Genomic DNA, 21834 nt, shown 5'->3' with positions numbered 1-21834 from the left:
AACATCGCAATGATATTAGTAGTTCCGCCACTTTTTGGATCCGTGGGCTTTCTTTACTGTATATTTTACTGATATCCAATTGCTCTGGTTTATCCTTCTTCAGCTACTCTTTTGTGTGCTTGAATTAAAGAAAGTAACATACATTAATAATAATAATCAAATTAGGTTACGTTGGGTTTCATAACTCGTATACTTCAAATATTACTATACAAATATTGAGTATATGCATTGCTCCAATTATAACAAAACATGTTGATTCAATTAAATTCAAAAGCGTCTTAAATATTGTCAGGTTGAACTCGCCAGAACGTTTTAATTTAATTGGACCATAGTAATAGTGATGTACGGCATGGAAAACAAGTTTCCCCCGAAGTTTGTAGAAATATTCAACATTCAGTTGCATTCTGGGAGGTGTAGGCGTCCCTCTTCCGGCTTTAACCGGATATGGAGGAGTTCGGCGAGTGGGCGCCATCAACATCATGACGGTGTCTCGTCAAACATGAAATTTGAAGGGTTTTCTTTTTTTGGAATGTGCTTAATCATTACATACAAGTGGACGTTGACACCAGTGGTTTATACTTGTAAGAAACGCACAGTAACAGTTACCTGACTTGGACCAATCGTTTGGATTCATCAAATGATTTCCCCTTTTCTCTGTGCAGCTGGCGGCAGTTTCTGGTCATGTACTTGTGGACAGAGGTAAGTTATGTTGTGTAAAGTGTAACATATAGGTCTCCTGTTCAAACACAGCCGTCATCTTACACTAAAGCATAAGTAACGTTAGCTATACGCGTAGAAACGGTTGTAAAGAGAAACAATATGTAAATAGGTTGTGCTGGTCATCGAGGCAGCGTTTATTGTGAAGTCATGTCAAAATTCAAGAGATGAAACCAATGATTATTGTCATTGTTTGATTTATTGACGGTTAAGTCTTTAAATACTAAGTACATTGTGAACCTGTCCATTTCTCACACCCTGAGGTCACCTCTTCAAATTGCTTTTTTGTTTATAACTCAATGTTATTAAAGTGCTATAACAATGGCAAAAACAATGACATATGACAACAACTGCCATGCTAGCATCTTTATACTTGGACACAGGGAGGGTTTGAGCTAAATGCTAACATGCAGTGCTAACATTCTCACACTTACAATGCTCCTATGCTGTTGTTTAGCAGGTATACGCAACCTTAGTGTGGTAGTATGCTAACATTTGCTAATTCTGTACAAACAAAGTACAGCTGAGGCTGATGGGAATGTAATAATTTTGCAGTTATTTAGTCATAAACCAAGCTAGTGTACTAACTGAAATGTTGACCCAAGGATGGTGTTAGATGGAATTTCAGAGGATAACTAAGTTTGTGGGGTTTATCCTCTGGGGACAATGAATTTCTGTTTGATAATTGACTCACGCTAGCAATTATGACATGATTTGAACTCATTGTTTTTTGTAGTATCATTGTTTCAGCTCTAAACCAAACATATAATTACTGTGATTAATGATAATAATCGTGATCGTAATAATGACAATGACTAAATAAATAGCTGCCTTCATCATTGCTCTGGGATGCAAGAATAAAACCTGTAATATGGATTTTAAAGTGATTCTGTCCATTCTGCTTAAAATTACAGACCACCCAGAGGTTTGCCCGGACCAGCTCCTTATGTCTGAAGACTTGAGCAGCGATGAAGAATGGTGTGTATCCACAAAAAGGCAGTTGGATGATGCACACGCAGAGACCAAATGTTGGGAATGTGGCAAAAAATTCCGCAAAATAAAAAGCTTGATGTTGCACTACAAAAGCCACAATATCAAAGCCACCTGCCACATCTGCAAGGTTACTTTCCGACGCCAGACGTCCCTCTCCATGCACCTGGATAATGTACACTTGCCACCGCTCTGCAAACAGTGCAATCAGTATTTCAGTAACTCGTGGGAGTTGAACAAGCATGCAGAGACGCAGTGCATCGGCTCGCCATTTCCAATAGCTCCCGCTCTGATTTTTCCGCCCATAAATCAGAGTCAGAACAGTGACGACCTTCCCATTGACGGGACTGTGCTGCAAAACACTTTAAAGTCAGTGCCTCGTGACTCAGAGTCCGAGTTGAGGCTTCAACAAAGACTTAAGATGAAGCCTGAGAGAGCTGAGACATCTGAAAACAGTGTTGAGTATGTAGTGGATGAAGGCGATAAAGATATTGACATGGAAAGTGAATGTAAGAAAGCAGATGACTCATCGAGCACTGAATCTGGTGACGAAGATAACACTCGCTCTAAATCTGCAGACTTGTGTCCAGATGATCCAGAATCAGACGGTGGCTCGAGTTCATCCGATTCTTCCAGTGACTCCTCTCAGAGTTCACACTCTAAAACCCCGCCTGGAGACCTTCCTGCTGTTAATAGTTTAATATGTGCTGCGTGTGGTCGAGGGCCATTTCGCTCAATGAAGCTACATTTGCTGCACTGTAGTGGTATAAAGGTGAAATATCAGTGTTCAGTGTGCAAGAAGCTCTTTCTCACTGAGGCGGCTGTTAAGGAACACTACATGCCTTTGTATTCCTGTGTAGTCTGTAGCCAAGTTTTCCCTCACGAGAACTCGTACCATCACCACCAGTGTCCCAAGGGAACCAAATCACCGCTGGTCCTCTTTTGTTCAGAGTCAATGCCGCATGCGTGTAACATATGCAAATCCTTTTTCACCTCTGAGAAAACGTTGTTAAACCACGTCACCAGAGTTCACACGTCGGTGGTCAGCACCAAGGTGTGCATCCTTACCAATCCATCAGCGCTGGTTGATATAAAAGCAGCCCAGTCAGCCACCAGTAGTCCAAATGTGATCAACCAGGTCATGAATGGAAAGCGCCGTGTTGGGCAAACATATGCAGGGTCTCTGTCCACTGTTGTGCAATCTAGACCTTCCCCTGTCTCGACCTCCTCCCACGCAGATAGACTGCATGCCACTGTATGCATGGCGTCCCATGCTGCACCTGTTAGATCGGGGAAAGACGCTGCCCAAGGTCCACAGAACCAGTCTTTAAGCCGTCCGCCTACACCTTTACGTGTCCTTCCTGGTGCCACTGATACAACTCCAGCCTCCGACCCCGTCACCCCACCGATGCCCACGATTATGGCCTTGTTTGAGAACGACAGCCAGGACGTGGCTTTGGTTAAACGTATGAACACAGGCTGGCGTTCCAAGACCCCGTACCCCTGCAGGCAGTGTGGTGCCATCCTACGGCAGCCCTCCTTCATCATCAGCCACCGCTACCTCCACAGAGGCCACCGCTCACACAAGTGCCAGTGCGGCCGGGCTTTTAAGCACCGGCTGCACCTGCTGCGACATTGCGTTCAGCATGCAGAGACCGTGAGCTACATCTGTGTCAGCTGCGGGGAGACTTTCACCGGAGCCAAACTCTTTGCTGAGCACATGAAGGGCAAGCTTCGGAAAAAGTCCTTTTCTGGACGTACATGGAAACGTAAAGTTAAGAGGAAGTGCAGAATGCCTTTTACGTGCGACTGTGGACAACTTTTTTTAAGGCCTTCGGCTTATATATGGCACCAACTTAAATACAGGACCAATACTAAACACGTGAAGAAGCCCTCGGAATGACAGACACATCCCTGGTTTCTACTCCACTTTTATGTACTTTTCTTTAGATATGTGCACCACATTCGAAAACAAAGGGTTAAATCAACATTACGATTGTCGTTACAGTATTTTGTTTAATTTTGAACGACAACATTGAAAGCAAAATCACATTCAGACATTCAAATACATTCATCCTTAATGGATTATAATTATAAGCATGTCCTGGATGCTTGTTAACATGTTTTCACCTCGTGCAAATGACACATGATACAGATAAACAACGTTTGAACAAGTTACTCCTAAAGTCATTTGACAACACACATTAACCCACATGGAACTATTTCCAGTATTGGATTAGATTAAAACATCAAAACTCCAGTTTATCCTCCAGAGAACGAGTTAGTCCAGTTTAGCCATTATTTATTCTTCTCACAAAGTGCATTCTTAAGAGTGAGGTTTGTATTGGAGTTTCTGAGTCCTTTTGTTTTTACTGCAGCTGATTCAAATGTTATGCTCCTGTGAGACATTATAGAGGTCTTAGTATTAAGGTTGAAAATAGCATGTCTTTTTTTTTTTGCAGTTATATAATCTCCATGATTTCAAAGTTAACATTCCTCAATATTATGTATTTTTTACTATATTCATGTCCACTAGATGGAGCTGTTGGGTTGCTTTTAAAGACAACTCACACCCAAGTTGTATTGTTCTCAGAGCAGGTGTAAACTGCAAGATGCTATTTCTGCATCAGATGATTACAACCATGAGCGTCAACATCAATCCATGCGTTTCTGTTCTCTCCTATAAGCCCAAGGATTTACAGTTTGAAATAAAGGTTTCTTCCCACGATACTTGGATTGAAGTTGAGTTTCTTCTCTTGTTTGAGCATCAACACACATCATTGCATTCACAATTCTATGGATGGGTAAGAGGGAAGCAGAACAATGAGGAATTGTCAGAGATTGCATTATATTCAATAAGCCTGTTTGCGAACAATCATGAACTTAGTAACCATTAAACTGTCCGCTAATGAAAAAGAGGATGAGAGGTTGTTTTTTTTTATGAGACTGTTTAGTTTAACGCTGTAAATAACTGCAAGAAATATCAAATAAAATTAACATCTAAGAATATGTGTCTTATTCCACAGGAATAAAGCAGTGATAGAGTCCATCAATGAAACCTTACAAACAGGGTTAGGGTTCAATCTATACTCTGGAGCCTTTGACAACGTGGATTACAAGGCTCTCCACAGTCCTTGTTTGAGATTTCTCAAAATGTCCTGTGTGATTCTCACACAAGGAGTGAAAGTCTTATTTTATCCGTATAATATTAGAGTCATTGTGCAGGTCACTGCGCCAGAAGATGAGATCTGTAGTAGGTGTGCCAGTCCTTCAAGTGGTTCAGCATGCTAGGAGTCGAGAGCCTCATGGATACTGTCGATGAAAACACTGAAGACAATTATCTGTCTCGGTAACAAATGTATGTAGCCGTGTCACCTGCAAAAAAAAAAAAAATCCACAACAAAAAAACGTGTTATTCACGATTCAGCTTGGATACCACATCCTGCACTGTGTCGATAGCAGATATGTGCAGCGTCGCTAGAAGCCTTAAGGGTTGCTTGTACCTGATCTCTGGGTTGCGGTGACGTAGGAACTGAGACAGTAGCTCAGTGGTTTGTTGGAAGCAGCGACTCAGTTCGTCCAGCTTCTGCTCCATGGAGAGGATACGCTGCTCCAGCTCCCGATAGGAGTTATTCCAATTGGCGCTGAGGTCGCACATGATCATCTGCATCTGTTGACATCATCCACACAACGCAAATGCAAAAGTTTTTGTATTTACAAGGTGAAAACAGTGGGCTCAAAACTGCAGCCAGTCTAATGTTAAGGAAGTTCAATCTCACTTTATTTGGGGCAGACACATTTTATGTCTATCTTGCAGATTTATAATGAAACTGCCTGACTCGAAACCAACCCAGTGTTGCCAACTTAGAAACTGTGTCACTACATTTAGCAGGGCCTTTTGCAACCTACTTTAAAAAAAGAAGCCAACAGCAACAAATCTGGTTTCTTTTTTAGTCCTCTGCGCTCTCATTGGCTGTGGCTCAGCTGCATTCAGTCAGTAAGAGTGCGCAGCATTCGGTTTACTGCACGACAGTCAGACTGTAACTAACTGATTGCAGTGGTTTGACGTCTTAGCAAAGGGCAACACGTGCAGTCTGGAAAAACTAGGTTTGTTTAGACTATAAATCAATGAGGAAAATGCATTTTAAAGTCCACAAATTACACATTAGTGCCTCTCACTGGGTCACGTCTTTATATCTTGGGTTTTTACCACATGGAAAACTTTTCTGGGCCTGTGAATTCCTGACACAAATGACTCCTGAGACATTTTATGGAGATTTTTATCAAGCATTTAATGTGTCTGAACACCTAGCAATAATCAGCAGATTGTAAAATACTGCTTAATAGTCTATGTAAGTAGTGAGTGTTTTTAGTCGAGCCTTTCCAGTGAAACATTCCGGTGACAGCTGTCATTTACCTTAGGGAGGTCCACCATCTCACTGACGTAATCTCTCAGCTTTTTTTGTTTGAGGCGTAAATGCCGAAATCTGTGCAAAAAAAAAAAAAAAAAAGATCTCATTCATGTATTTTAAACATTTGTATTATTCCAAATGTTACACTGAGTCACAGAAAAGGGTTCTGTTCAAATAAATGTCATGTTCTAGTGCAAGAACAGTAAGACACTACTGTGTAGTATTCAGGGTTTCAAGTGGCATTCTCGAAGATTTTTCATTGTAATAATAATTTGTTATGTCACTATCAATCTTGGAAGGTAACACAAAGGTGATGGAGCCTCTGGCCCACTGATGAAAGTATTGCAATATCTCTATATTTGCAGTATTACAAAATGGGTTTCTGTGGCAACATTCCTGGAAAGAATTGAGGTATTACAGTTTTTCTCCATTGTATACAAACCAAACATTTTACTATACACACAATTCTCAATGCTGAAATGTTACTATCTAATGTCAGATGCAGCACAAGGCCCCAAAACTCAAGGCACAATTTCTTTGTTTTCCCTCAAATAAAAATTCCAAAACAACCAGGACTGAAATCTTAAGCATTGCCTCTTTAAATGCTCCAATGAGTTCTGAAGCGCACATCTGCAAATGGAGCGTCCTATTTTTGTCCTTCTGGCACAATACAGAAACTCTGATCTGTGGAGGAATATGCTGAGTATTCCACTACTCAACATGCAGAAGTCACGCTGTGTTTGTAGCTATAAAACATTGCTGGAAGGTTTTTGACATATAAAGGTGGAAAAGGGCTAAATGTAGTATCTGGTGTACCCGGGATGGATGAAACCACCAAAAAATGACATATGGAAGCCAATATTGCAGCCAGTCTCTGGAGACATTAGAGCGATGGTCTCATGATGTTCTTAATCCTATCGGGTGGAGGTGCCTCCTGCTCGAACTTTCCACAGTGTATTTATTTATAGTGGCTCTCCCTGGTTTGAAGCAGGAAGTACAACCCCTCCACCCACTATAACACACACTCACACACATGATCCTTTTGTCGGGATAATGAAGCATACAGTCATACGTCTTGACTTCCTGCCTTGTGCAATCCACTTGTTCTTAGAAGCTTGGGCTCATGAACAAAGAGACACAACTCAAATGGAAAACTACGTGCAAAAAGAAGATGCTCCAGTGTGCTTTAATTTGTTGTTTGCAAGTATGTCTAAGATCTTTGTCTTGAATTCGGTGTAACAAAAGGGTGGACCCTTGTTCACACATGCCTCGCCCACAGACAATAGGCCAACAAAACTAATCGGTATGTGAATTATCCATTAACAATGGTGACTCTGTGGTTAAGCATGTTGACACTAAGTTAATGACCTGTAAATTACACATGGAAGGCATGCAACCCACCACCAACGTACATCCCTTGCCCAGACACAAACACACACACACACACACACACTGACATCCTGCCTGACTCCACCATTTTGTGATACAGTAACTCACACTCTTATGGCTTCCAGAAGGCATCTCTGGTGTCTTCGGTGCTCACCGCGGTTGCCCTTTGTCAGGTGTGTGCGGTGCAGAAGCCAGCATTCCCTCAGCACATTAGCAGCAGCGTGCCGGATCTGGTGAAGAGAGAGACACATTAATATCAACCGATCAAACCGCTGAGGTTGCAGGAGCAGTGACGACCATGATAAGACCATCGAGATAAAGTCAATCAAACATGCAAGCTTGACAGTTAACACAGCGCTTATCATGTTTCTTAGACAGAATCTGGTTCATGTTAATCATTTTTGCATAGGAAATAAAAGTGTGAGTCATCTAAGGCAGCCGATTAAATCCAGATAGTCCGTTCTGCGGAACTATTTATCTATATGATGCTGATTTCAGATACAAGTAGAACTATCAGGTCTTACATAGATGCTCATATACAAGAATTTGAACAGGCCACACAGACTAATTGAGGGATACAAGTCCTCCGGTATTGCCTTTGCACCTTTCTCTTTGATTCTATTCATGTCTGTTTGGCTTCCTGCACAAATCACTGTAAGTGCCCTGTGATGATGTCACTCTGGCCCTGTTGTGAGGGTTATTAATAGAGGCTGTCAGTGTCTGCATCCAGATGTCTTCCCTTGTTCCCATCGGTGTAAATCTGGAATGCACCAGATAGCTCAGAAGGATGCACGAAAACACACACACGGACGAGAGCAATCACAAGCAAGGCATAAAGATGCAGCAAGTGACAGGATGCAGCCACCGGGAGAAAGGAAATGGTTGTATCCTCCAAAACAGTGCACCTACCGCACTCAGACACTGCTTTACACTGCTAGCAAGAGGCTGTAACACAAACTGACACTAATATACTAGGAACTCTATCCATCATTACATGTTTATGTATAGTCCTGAGACACTTTTCTGGCTTCATGTTTCCTTACAATCGTTTATTTATCAGACACCTCCTTCTTCCCATCACTAAGCAAACACTTGAATCCTGTCCAAGCCTACAAACAAAGTCCTCTGGAAGCCACTTCCACACACGCTCGCACACACGTACGTAAGCACCACCGGTTTCCTGAACTGACACAGGTTTCTTTCCTGACAGAGGTCAGATGATTTCCTCTGTTTGACACCTTGAAAATGCTATATAGAGGTTGGCTTCTCCCTCCTCCTTTCCCACACTATTCTGTCCTCTGGTGTCTCTTATTGAAGGAAAACAAAAAATTCTTCTAAATAGACTCACAAACCAAAACACGCAAGCCACACCAATAAAGTAGTGACGCTTCCATCCTGACCGCTCCATCCGCTTTGTCGTTCTTCTTATTTGTCTTGCTACGGGGCAGTAACCCCGGGTAGTTAACTGTTTACTAAATGGTTGTATAGGAAAGTTTATTCAATTATTTGATAAATATTATCACAAAAATAACAGCCACTGTTTTCAGGTTGTACAGCTCCTGTAGGGAACCTTCAATCATAAGAAATACACTTTGTTTTGCACCTGTTACATTGGACATTTGGATTTAGATCTGTTTGTCGTTGTCTAAGTTGGTATGATGTTCCTCGTGATGTCATTAGGCTTTATATTGTCACATTTTGCTACACCTACGTTTTCTAGGTTAAGAGTCATCTGTCCTTTATTAAGCTGTTATAGTTATGTGTTAATATCTGTATGTAAAGACTCTATTTTATATATTGTTGAATTCTACTTTATGGTATGCTGGTTTTACATGTTTTTGTCTCTTTCAATACAGATAACATATTTTACATAACTGTCAAGCATTTTCCAAAGCATACCAAATGTTTAACTTTTTTTTGATCGAGTTATGTTACTGTCGTCTGGCACTGCAGAACAGACTTTTCTAATCATTCTGCACTATACCACAGCTGCATTACCACACAATGTTCCAGTGACTTTGACAACAATAAACACAGACCTGCTGTTCATTGAGATAGATTACCTTACTAAAACAAGTTCCAACTTTCTGCAAGCTGGTTCTCATATAAAAATGAATGAGAAGGTACATTCCAAAATCTACAACATTTCAGCTGGCTTTGAAACAGAGTTTGCAGTAACGTAAAGTATGCATGATTTGTAGTAAATGGGCTGAAACATGCAAAAAAAATACTGGTATCGTCTTTGAAGTAATACTTGTCAGATGAAGCCTGTCAGTGGATAAGAAACAGCAAAATCCCGCGTGAAAATGGCCATGCGCGTACATCCAGAAGTTACACTTCTGATCAAGAAACAGCTGCAGAGAATGAATCATAAATCGGTGAGTTGCCATGTACTCCTTATAGATGTATTGCAGTGTTTTCATAATGCAAACTTTAATGTTATAATCCTTTTGCTAAGTAACTTCACTTGTTGCTCTTACCCTTTTAGAGATCTGGATGTCCAGCATGAAGAAGTGCACATGTTTCTCTCCTTTGTTCAACGCCAGCATCTTGGTAACGACTGCTACCAGCATGGCAGTGCAGGCTACACCCTAGAACCCAACACACACACACACACACATGGACGTGGGCATGGTTTCTCAATGATCATGTGAGCATTGGAGATTGATCCTGTATACTGTAGTGACATCAACACGGTAGAACTCAAGAAAAACGTTGACAGTTTTGTGTGTTTTGCTCCTCCATTCCCCTTCTGGGAAAGCACTTCTTCAGAAATCCGAATGTTGATCTTCAAACCTCATATGGTTTTGTCCAATAAATCAAAGTTATATTTACACAGAGAGTTCAATGGTTAAACACAGGCCTGTGTGGCACTGCTATAGTGCTGGTTTCCTCTGAGAATAGCTGTGTGCTATTGCTGGACAGGGAACTCCAGAATGACGGTTAGGATTCAAAAAGGCCGCAGAGAAAATCACATCTACATGTAGTCAAACAAACAAACACTTGAAAGGAAACACAGACAAATCACCACGCTGATTTCATGTCCACCACTGATAATCATTAAAAGTCTTTACCTGTTTTCCTCTTTTCAGCTTGCATTAGAAAGAGAGAGAGAGAGAGAGAGAGAGAGAGAGAGAGAGAGAGAGAGAGAAGGAGAGAGCAAGATCAAGCATGAGCGTAAGAAAAGACAGTTTTAAAAGATATATATTTATCTTTCCCTCCAATATCCACAGAATATCTGTAATTACAACATCTGTGGAACCTAGGAGGTAAAAACTCTTTCCTTGGATCCATCCACACACAGTGATGGGATGCAAACAGCGTTGTCAACCCCTGAAACACAGCTGCAAATTGAGTTATTGCTGAAGTCAAGCAGAAGTGCTGACCATAGAGGTGTTCAGCCATATTACAGGTGTGAGATCCCAGTGACCGGCTCCTATAACTACCCTGATGAGAGTAGGAAATTTATTTTTTTCCAAATACACAGGTTGGCACACCCTCCTGTTGTAGTGGTGCCAAAGTCAATAAACCACCTAAAAATGGATATGGTGGAAAGTTTCCCCTTATAAGGATGGAAGCTTATAAAAACAAGGGAGATGGAGAATGAGAGAGAGGTAAAAGATTGTTTTCCACTCTGTCACAGAAGTGTCTGAAGCGGACTCGTGCCGACATCCAGAACCGCGGTGGGGACTCTTATCTGCTTGTACCACAGTTTAACGCAGCAGAGGTGAGGCAGCGAACCATAATCTATTCCCTATTCAAACACACAGCCACTCCTCACTCTCAGTGACTAATTGTTTATTTTACTTTACAGTAACTCTTTGTGTTTTATCTCAAGTATCCTTCAACCCTCCTGCTCTATCTCGGACCCTCCCTTCCACCTTTTGTTTTTATTCCTCTCCTTGCCAATCCTTTGCATGACCATTAAAAAACATTATCTTGCTGTAATTTAAAACAAAATGCACTTTTTTGCTTTTATTTGCTCTTACTATTTGGTGCTAATGTGATGCTTTCTATTCACTCTCTCTGGGATATTTTAATTTGTTTCTTTTATTGTCATATATGACAAAAGATAGGAGTCAGTGAGTGCAGCAAAACAATGACATCATGCTTCATGCAGATGTTTTATGTGGACTGCATGCTGACAGCTTCCCCCCCTCAGTCTTTCTGTGTGAGTGCCTGGTACCAACAAGGTCCTGTAGAAGCACCAGCCATTATTTACAGCTGTGATCTAAATCACACACACAACGGAATGGAGGCATGCAGGTCCGTCAGCACCGCTAGGGTGTGCAGCTGGGCATTCGATTCACAAGTATTCAAGATAACTATATAGGCTGGGATAGAACACAAAAGGCACAGGAGAGAAGTGAACAAGCTGAACTGACTCAATATGAACTGGGAAAACTGAATAGGAAAATGGGGGAAGAGCTGCTGCAATGGAACAGAGCAGAAACGGAAGGGAATGAAGCAAACCAGAGAGGATGATATGGAACAGAATAGAGCAGAACAATATGGAACGGAACAGAAGGCGATAAAACAGAGCAAAACAGAACATGTTATATCGGGGAAGAATGGAACAGAACAGAGTGGAACGGAACAAATTTAAATTAAATGGAGAAAACCAGAACAAATAGAACTTAATAGAGAGACTCAAATGGAACGGAGCAGAAACCGAATACAAGTAAAAGTAAGGGAGAAACGGACCTCTGTACAATACCAAACAATACATGATGAAATAACAAAAGTCTCAACAAGCAACCTAACCTAGTTACCATGACTCCAGTGAAGAGACACACCGCTTTGCCGCAGCTGGTGTTGGGCGCCACATCACCATAGCCCACAGTGAGGAAGGTGATGGCTATGAGCCACATCGCCGTGTCCATGTGGCCTGCCGTTCCTTGGGTCTGCCTGCATGACGGAGGAGAAAGCAGGAGTGAGACTGTGTCGTAATAAAACCTGTTGTGTATTCTTATGGACTGTAGTTAAAGGCAAGGTCCCAGACACATTTTAAACATATATCTAGTCATAGTTAACTTTTACATAAGCTCAACCATGGCTAATCTAAACATTCATAACCATTTTCTACATAACCATGTTTTACTTAAACATTAAACACTTTAATCTGATGCCAGTTACATTTTTACTAATAATTTCCATGGAAGTTTCCTTAAAAATGTGATTCAGTATGTTTTATAGAGAAAATAGAGACACAGTTGTGAGACAGTTATTTAAGTTTAGTTAGTAGTTTACTTTATAAACAATTGTTGATTTACAGATGTATTACTGTGAAAGGACTGCTCTATTTAAACCAAATTATTGAAATAGTCATCTATTACTAATTCTATTAATCTTATATGGAAACCTTATTCTCCATATATAGGAATGGGTGACACAAATAAGATCTTCTGTCACAGTATACAGTTTAAAATAATCGTATATATTGCATTAACAATACTTTATATGTCTTGGTATCTTTAAGAAACAGTTCATGGACAAAATAACCAGATGGAAATAATAAGTTAAATTCCTCATTATTGAATCAAACATCCTGTAAAAATCTAGTTTTGCCATGAAACAGTCCTGCTCGTTGCAGGACAACATTTCCCACAATGGCCTAATATTACTAAAAATATCAAAGTGACAAAAATCCTGAAGGCAGAGAAATTAATACATTTCCATTGTCTATATTGTGATATCCCCCCCACCCTGTCAATATGTTGAATGCTTGCCTATTGCTGTCCTACTGTGCACTTGCTTAAAGACTCATTAGGTAACACTAGTAATGAATTAGAATGAAGTAATTGGAAGTGTACAAATTGATTAATTCCTGTTCCCAATTATCTATTTCTTCTTAATTTGTATAAATTAGATCGTCTTCCTTATAATTACAGTTGCATATAACTTCCTACAGCAATAAATTAAACATTTCCTGAACATGATGTGTCTTCTGAGTTTGATAAAGGTGTGGTCTGTTAATCAAACTGTGTTATCAGTGTGGATGCTTAACAGGAAGTCAGGAAGTGACTACCAGTGTAAACTTGTAAAACATTACAAAGCACAAGTCCAACGTACACTTTGCAGAAACCACACAAAGAAGTCATACAGAGTGTGAATGTTCATCTGTTCATCACCATGACTGGTGAAACAGTTCAGTGTTAAAAAGGTTTGGTGGTCTTATCAGCTATCAATCATAAGCTCTTTTATTACTTTTGACAAATCAAAACATACAAGACTGAGACATGTGAAACTGAGGACGAAACCTCCCATTAGGGTTCAAATGAACAAATGACCTCACACTGTTCAAACAGTCAAACAGGGTAAACTTGACGTTTAGTTGGCTCGCGCTAGGAAGCAATTTGTTACGAGTAACGACATAGAATTTGATGACTATCAAATCAGTTTTTGGAGTCAAATTGACCATCAAGCTGTGAGCAGCAATGTTAACCTGCCAAACATGTATTTTAATGTACAAAGATTAGAGGTGGGGTGAAACTTCCAGACAGAGCTGTAGTGGGGTGCAATTGCTTTTGTGTCTCATTTTTGCAAACCTAAGTAATCACTATGATATATGCACAGCAAACATACGTCACGCCAGTTTTTTGCTGGTAGTCTGACTTGTAACTTGACACATACACATCTCTCTTCCCTACCTCTCACACAAAGTAAGCATCCAGGACGCGGTAAGCCAGAAGAAGAGGATGAAGACCAGCAGCGTGCGTGCCGGGTATTTGTTCATCAGTATCTTGAGTACAAAGCGGAAGGTGAAGTTTATGTTGTTGAGCGAGCCGATACTCCTGTAGGAGGCGCTCAGCAGCACTTTGCTGTGCAGCAGGATGGCTCTGTGCACCAAGTACAAGCGAAGGAACATCAGCACAGATAACAGCAGCTCGATGTCCATCAGGGCCTCGCCGTGGTGGTTGGAAATACAGAGCGGAGCTGAGGAAGAGGAGTTGGCATGGAGGCCCACCTCCCAGTATGTGCCAACAGGATGGATGACACAGACCAGCAGCTCCAGAGTGATCACGAGAACCCTGTGGCTGCTCATGGCAATACGCCAGTCCACCTGTTTGTGGTCAATGACAAACAGCTGGAAGATGGAGGACAGTATAGAGACAGAGAGTGAGAGAAGAAAATGATAAGTACTGATGGAAACCACATCTTTAACTGGAAATCATCTAATCCTCTCCTTAAAACTTGAGTACAAAACACTTGATATTCTGTCACTGGCTCCAGTTGACCTCCTTATTTTCCTACGACACAAGTTGATGACATTATCAAAGCTCGCCGCTACCCGTCGTTACAAAAGATCCAATGCAATGTTTTCACTGAGTCACACAAAAACTAATCTCATTATATGGCATGCTGGGATATGCATATACTTTGTGTTTTATGTGTTTTTGCATCTCAAGCTTAAAACAAAGATAAACAAAATGCAAATATGCAGTTCTCTACAGTACATCATGTTTGTAAAGGTCTGTGATAAGGGAAATGTCTTTTAAGCCTCCAAAGATATAGGAAACCACTGATATCCAACAGAAATCTGAGAGGAAAACTTGTATGCTGATTTGTATGAGTTGTTCATATGTAAGGAAGTGGGAATGTGTTCATCCACTCAAGATATATCTTTACCGGGCCTCATTTTATTCTAGAGAGTGGAGTCATGGTCCACTTTCTCCTCTCCTTGCTCCACTGGTTTGAAGCAACCTGATGTGTTTGGCTTGACTTAGTTTATCCCCTCTGACACCCAAGATTTTGAAGCTACATTAGAAATCGCTGAACCCTGCCTATGTGTTGGTCTCCACCCTTAGCTTGTCCTTCCTTATCTCCTCTGCACACTTGCACGGAGGCCGCTTGCATCAGACACAAATGACTTGCAACCACATTGAAGACACTGTGTGTGAGAGTATGAACCCAGCAACCTGACCAAAACCTTTCTGCACTCGTTCATACTGCACTTTATTGGATATGCATGCTGTGAGTGTGCACAAGGGAAAATGAAAGGTTGTTTACTGTTTAATTTCAACCGAATCCCTTCATGTATACTGAATTCAAACACAACGGCAGCGAGCCATGTGGATTGGAAAAATAGCGCAGCTACAAAATTGTTCATGCAGGTTTTCATCCAGGTTTTTTTTTATGCACGTAACACAGATAATCAGTGTTGAGGCTACCATCAGTGGACCAAGAACTCCTTCTAAAACGCACAGGTATCTTGAACAAAGTGGCGTTCTAGCCAGGCTAGTGAGGAACAAACATTTACTGGTATAAAAAGTGGTGCACAAAATATGGCAAGCCCTTATGAAACAACAATGCACCTTCGCATGCAAACGGTCAGGCTTTCACTCGGGCACACGCAACATCACAAAGAGGGCGTCCAAACTGTTGGAAACAGTTGAAAACTGGGGGAAAGGGAAACTCACCCTGATGTCCTTATGATGGAAAAGTATGATGAGGATCAGGAGACACCCAGTGGACAGGCTGATGGAACAGTTGATGAATAAGGCAATGTTTGAGCCCTGGGACGGAAAGGGAGATAAGGCAAGAAGATTTGATTTCTTTCCATTTATGTTCTCCATTTTCAAGGTTTTATGAAAAATCTCAGTGTCTAATGCTCACTGTCACGATGACAGGGTTGGAAAGAGCCACAGAGTATCCAAATCAAGAAGAGTCACTTATTATATCTTACAAGGAGAGGTTTGATTTAACATTTAAAGAAAATTACTGAAATATAAGTTTAAAAGAGACAGAGAATGTATGACATATGGCCTCTGCAGGTCAATGTGCCCTCTGACCAGTAAAAAAAGCTTGTTACTGGGGGAGTGTCCTTTAAAGGTACATTATGTACTTACATATTACATAGTTAATTAGTTAGCCGGAAATTTGGTCCATTAAAGTACAAAAAAGCAACCAAGGATGTAAGACATATCCCAGTAAGAAATGTACAAAATTAAAAGAAAAATATCTGTCATCATAACATTATGCACATTAGGCCATGGTGAGAAAATCATTGTTTTGCTCCTTTTTTAGCAGACCAACCAATAGGTGTTGCTAGACTGTAAATTGGATTTGATCCCTCACCAGCTTCTCACCCAACAACAATTGAGCTGCCAACTGCACCAAGCATTAAGCACATGTCACCTCAGTATAGTGGACAAGTGGTTTTTCATCAACCGATTTTAATGTGTACCTTTATTTCAGACTGACTATCAAAACTACATTGTAGCGCTGAATTAATTAGTTGAATAATCAATGAGTCGAGCAACAGAAAATCAATCACCAACTGCTGCTTTTCACTGTGAATCACACGCGCTTGGCTTTTGGTCAGTCGGCCATGCCTTTGTGATATTTCATATGTCTTCAGTGAGTTTTAAAAAGAATTGACCAATCCTTAATGATCAATAATAACGAAAATAATAATTAGAGACGACCCTTAGGGAGGATCAAACATCAAGTATTCATTACATGCATGTGGTAAGATATGCTTTTCAATAAGTCAGTTTAAGTTGAGTGTGCTTTTCACAATGATTCTCCAATCAGTAATGCTGTTAAAGGTGTGTATAGCCATCTCTTCTTTGTAATAAAGATTTTGTAAGAGATTTCCTTTCCATAAAACAACATTTAGAATATACTGCTGATTGTGTTATAGCAGCACTACTGATGGCTATTCTGTGATCCTTGCCTTTCCAAATGGAGCATCATTAGAACTTTACAAACCTTAGCCAAATGAAAGGTACAATTACTGATCCTGTAATGTACTGCAAAAGAGGTACATAAAAAGCCACTCAATTACAGAAGCACTTGTAATTAAATTCTTTTCATTCCAGGGAACTGACAGCCGGAGACACAGATGAATTAAGAACGACGAGCATATGGCTTCTGCTACACCACCTCTGTCTTAACAGGTAAAAGAGCACCTTTACCTTTCATTCATGCATCTCCGTGCAACTGATACGTCAATTGAAGTTTTTAACGGAAAGTGCAGTTTAATGTGGTTTACGGATAAAAAGATAATTACAAACTTTCAAACTTGAGGAAACTTGAGCTTGTAGTTGGTATGGTGTGACGTCCATTGGCAAGGTAAGCCGTTTTCCACAGTTTCTCCTGTAGCATCCACTTCACGTCTGTATTTCGTCCAGGGCTAATTAGAAGACCCCACAAAAGCTCAACACTTCACCACATTCCATAACAGAGAGTTCAACAACATGTTTCTTCCTGAGTTTGTAAAATTGTTTTTGTAACGTTTTCATAATGGAAGCAGTCATTTCCCGTCCGATGAACCTGGGTTAACCAGATTAGGTTGTTAATAACAAAGATTGTTTCTCATAGTCTTGGACGGACACCGAGCCACCATGATAAAACACTGAATTCAGTGCAAAAGATGGTGGTCTAGTTTGTATATACTGTAACAAATAAATACTTGCCAAATAAATACTACATACATCTGACTTACGTTTTCTAATTTGGTTTGTTAGTCGTTGTGGTTTTGTTAGGAATCATGTAGATTCTTGTGCTGTAGGTCACTCCTGGAACTACACGCATCCTGAAACTTGAGGATACAAATAATATCCTACAAGAATATTAAACTGGCATAGTGGGACAGTCATGGGAAAGGAGACATTTGGAAGTTTAGTTAATACCAACCAAAACTGCACACGGTGATCTCACTGTGAAGCTACCCGGTGACTACATAATCACTGCTGGGTGACACCATATGGACACATTTTCGTTATTATTACAGTAAGAGTGACCCAGTCAAACACTGCATCAGAAAATGTCAGCGAAATTTCGGTGAAAGCAGGGAAGTGATGTTTAGCAAGGTGCAGGTGCAAAACCCTGCAGATCACTCGCCCTCTAAGACCACAAGGGAGTAGGATACCACTTCACTGCACCCTGTAAAACAGGTTTTCCATCCCTGTCCATGGGACTCTCAGTCTGTCAAATAAAAAAAATGAGTGAAAATATTTTTTGGGGGTTTGTTTGCTGCATTATTTTTAGGTAATTGCATGGCTTTAGTGCAAATTTTAACAATTGATTGGCTGGTAAAAGGAATGAGTCGTAGCTCAAACGCAAGGAAAATGTTGTCCATTATACATCGGTACTATAAATTCGCCCTTGGCCCTGGCCAGATGTTGCTTTCCAACAGCAAAATAATCAACTTTTAAAATCATAACAGGAGAAAGCCGGGCTTATCAAACAGCTGAAAAAGGGAAGTGATGTGCAGTCAGAAAATGATGCAAGCAACTGATACAAAACAAAAACATGTTGAGCTGCCAGTCAACCCGAACAGGTCAAACTTGACCATATGTTTGTTTATTTTACAAACTTTGTGATATTTAAAAATAATTTACCCGCTAAGAGAGCATATACGTATATTACAAAGAAGGTAGCATGTATGTTTGTTGTGATTGCGTAAGCTGTAATATTGTATCAGTGCTAAGAGAGGTGGTAAAAAAATGTGTTATATGTGAGAAAATCATTGCATGAAAATAAATCTTAGCAATTTAAGATGTCAGATATTTCTGATTAAATCTGAAATGAACGAGGTCAAACTTGGTTTTGCCAAAACATGCTTAACTTTTTGGACCGCAAACCTGCTGTTATATAATCACACATGGCTGAGAACCAGAGCTAATAGAGCCCACCAAAGTTATCCAAGCCTTTTTTTAAATACTGGACATCATGCAACATTTTTCAGCCTCATTATGTGGATATTGAATGGGTTGTAAAGTCATTCCAGGAAAGTCATCAAAGAGTTGCAGAAAAGAGGATACAGGGTTGCAATTAAGTCAAAGTGCACACTCCTAGTTCTAGCACAGCCCAACTCAAGACACAGAGACTTTCTATACTGGCCATGCAAACACTCTAATTACACACTAAATAATGTGGAAAGATAGCCTGAAGTACTGCGAGCAATCTTGCGGTAGGGAAAGAGGTGAAATGTGGAAAAACATTCCATAAATAGCCCTGTTTCTCATGCATATAATCATGAAAAGGTACGCTTAAAATATAACTTTGTAGAATGACATTAGCTTACAGGTCTAAGTAGGCAGATCCAAAATACCCTGCAGTATACTTAGAAATGGCTTTGTGTGTGCTACCGGCCACTCTGTATTGTGTAGATTAGACAAACGCTATGTGACCAAAAGTCATGTCAGTCCAGAGGGGAGGAAGACGTCACAGCTCACACTACATGACTTGTACATCACATGAAGTTGAAAATGGTTATATAAGCTATGGCTAAATCAGCAATGCAGCCTCTCCAAAATAATATGCTTTAACTGCGGCGAAGAACACTTTTCCAGTGCATCAGCTTTTCCACGGTACAGAAGCCGATGCCTGTTGTTAGGAGTCGACAGACAACACCTGTTCTTGGTTCGTATTAGAATTGTAATGTCATATTAGTGCCAACACCGTTATTTTCACGGCCATGCTTTTGCGAGCCCAACTCTCCATGATTCCATATAGGTTTCTCAAAAAGATTGTAGCTGATGTGAGTTAGAAATGGGGGGGCTCTCGGACACTGTAATCAATCACTGACTTCACAGCATGGAGGTGGTCTGATGTTTTTTGCTGCGTGCATGAGAGCGTTTTTTCCACATGTCGAACTGGCGTGCACTGTAGGAAGTTAGGGGGAGTTAATAATTTGTTGATTGTCTGGCCTGGCATTGTTATCCACTGAGATCTGCATGTTAATGTCATGAGGCTGTGCTTCTAAATAGAGTGTCTGGAAATGTGTTAACTAATCAGTATAGGTCAGGGGGTTCAAAGCCCAGGTGCAGGTTGTGCTGCATGAGGCTTGGGCTGTGAGCTAATCAAGACCGTTGTTATTACAACAAATAAAGCCAGTTGTGTAATGGTGTTTTTCTGCACAGGTTATGATCAATTTAGTTACTGAAATATGTCATGATAACATGGTTTGTATTCATTTGTTTGTATCAGTTTTATAATAGTCTAAGTGAAAAACTATAGTTAGAGCAGTTCTAACAAGGAGTTGAAGAAGAGTTGAGGTGCAACCACACAGCAGCAGGCAGGTTGTTAACTGTAGTTCCACTGCATGATGCTGACAAAAGCAAGACATTAATACATTTGTTCATTATGTTATCATTTTATGATGCGTTCAATAGCCAACACTGAGGTGTCTCGACCAGCTGCCAAGACAAAGTCAATTTAGGTGGTGTTATTTATTGTTCCAACTTTGAAGATGCAGGTGGATGCTTTACGTTAAATACTTCTCTTGTAAAAGTGCGATATAGCTGACGTTTAGATTTGATTTGTGAGACTGTTGCAGTGGAAACCGAGATGGTTAACATGCTCTAAGGATCGAGTGCCAACAAAACCAAAGTGTCACATTTCAAACATTTCTAATCGAATTATTTGATTTGAATATGCAGTCAATTCTTACATGTTTAAAAGATAGTGTATTTCTTAAACCTACCGGTTTATAAACGTAGAGACATATCTCGGAGTGGATTATCATGAGCAGTATCCCGAGCAGAGCAGTCCCCAAAGACAACGCGCAAAGGCGCTTTCTGTCCTCCAATAAAAACTTTCTGTCTCGCAGTCTGTGGAGTTCGTCTCCCTCCATGTGAGCTGTCCGCTTCCCGGGGAGTGACAGCGGCACGGACACTTCTGCCGAGTCCCCGCCGTTTCGGTTGACCAAGCCATCGCAATTCACACAATTCACTTTGGAGTCGCCGTGCAGGCTGCGGTTTGTCATCTCCATCTCCAGAGCGCACACGAGACGGCCGCCTGTCCCTCTCTCCCCGTCGTCGCAGTCCGTTGCTCCGTCCTGTGCCTGTCCAGTCTCTCCTTTGCTTTCCTCCCGAGTTGGGGAGGGCATATTCCGATGGGCGCACTGTGTACCGGGCCCTTCTCTCGTTTGTCGCTCATCGAAGTAGCGTGATTAACCAAAACACTTGGCTTCTAACACACCCTCACCTCAACACCAACCTGCGCGGCGTGGTTACGCGTAGCTACTGATGCACACTGGAGTGAGCGATGAAGGATACTCTTGTTAGCACGCGTTATCATTTTAAGTGTGTGAGTCAGTCTGACTCAAACTAATTATTTGGGTGTGTGTGTGTGAGAGAGAGAGAGAATGTTACGCGATGCTCTCTCAGAAAAGTAGCCTAAAAAAACTCCTTTGGACAAGTTGTCACAAGAACAAAATATGTTTTGCAGCCGATTTTATTTTTCGCGGAACAAACCACAATCGTGTCTTTCTTTTTCTTAGCAAAAATGAGAGACTATAAAAAGCGCAAGATGCCTTATTCTACATGTTTATATACGTGTGTGTGTGTGTGTGTGTGTGTGTGTGTGTGTGTGT

The 21834-nt window shown here is 40.8% G+C and overlaps 2 protein-coding genes across 2 annotated transcripts; one reads left to right on the top strand and one right to left on the bottom strand.

Annotated features, from left to right (window-relative positions):
• Positions 1–471: 471 nt before the first annotated feature.
• Positions 472–5143, top strand: LOC116386405 (zinc finger protein 132). The gene is made up of 3 exons (XM_031852565.1): positions 472–581; positions 663–699; positions 1632–5143. The coding sequence occupies exon 3, from the start codon at positions 1664–1666 to the stop codon at positions 3608–3610; it is 1947 nt and encodes a 648-aa protein (XP_031708425.1). The 5' UTR covers positions 472–581; positions 663–699; positions 1632–1663; the 3' UTR covers positions 3611–5143.
• On the bottom strand, positions 5016–21804 carry kcnn4 (potassium intermediate/small conductance calcium-activated channel, subfamily N, member 4). Its single transcript, XM_031852567.1, has 9 exons — positions 20944–21804; positions 15929–16024; positions 14159–14595; positions 12281–12416; positions 9989–10099; positions 7617–7738; positions 6125–6194; positions 5211–5377; positions 5016–5082 (listed from the first exon to the last, which is right to left on the bottom strand). The coding sequence occupies exons 1-9, from the start codon at positions 21346–21348 to the stop codon at positions 5079–5081; spliced, it is 1548 nt and encodes a 515-aa protein (XP_031708427.1). The 5' UTR covers positions 21349–21804; the 3' UTR covers positions 5016–5078.
• Between the last annotated feature and the right edge of the window lie 30 nt (positions 21805–21834).

This window comes from Anarrhichthys ocellatus, unplaced genomic scaffold (genome assembly GCF_004355925.1).
Source record: "Anarrhichthys ocellatus isolate YVR2014 unplaced genomic scaffold, GSC_Weel_1.0 scaffold13, whole genome shotgun sequence".
In the NCBI taxonomy this organism is placed as follows: domain Eukaryota; kingdom Metazoa; phylum Chordata; class Actinopteri; order Perciformes; family Anarhichadidae; genus Anarrhichthys; species Anarrhichthys ocellatus.
Note: the sequence above shows the minus strand (reverse complement) of the source record. Positions and strands in the feature narration are given on the sequence as shown.

Bases quoted from the DNA above. Each gene is read 5' to 3' on its own strand.
- LOC116386405 (XM_031852565.1), top strand. From the start codon at position 1,664: ATGTCTGAAGACTTGAGCAGCGATGAAGAATGGTGTGTATCCACAAAA.
- kcnn4 (XM_031852567.1), bottom strand. From the start codon at position 21,348: ATGCCCTCCCCAACTCGGGAGGAAAGCAAAGGAGAGACTGGACAGGCA. The intron at 10,100-12,280 runs GTAACTAGGTTA...GTTGGGTTCTAG, and splicing joins GTCTCTTCACTGGAGTCATG to GGTGTAGCCTGCACTGCCAT. The intron at 6,195-7,616 runs GTGAGTTACTGT...TTTTTTGCACAG, and splicing joins CTTCTGGAAGCCATAAGAGT to ATTTCGGCATTTACGCCTCA.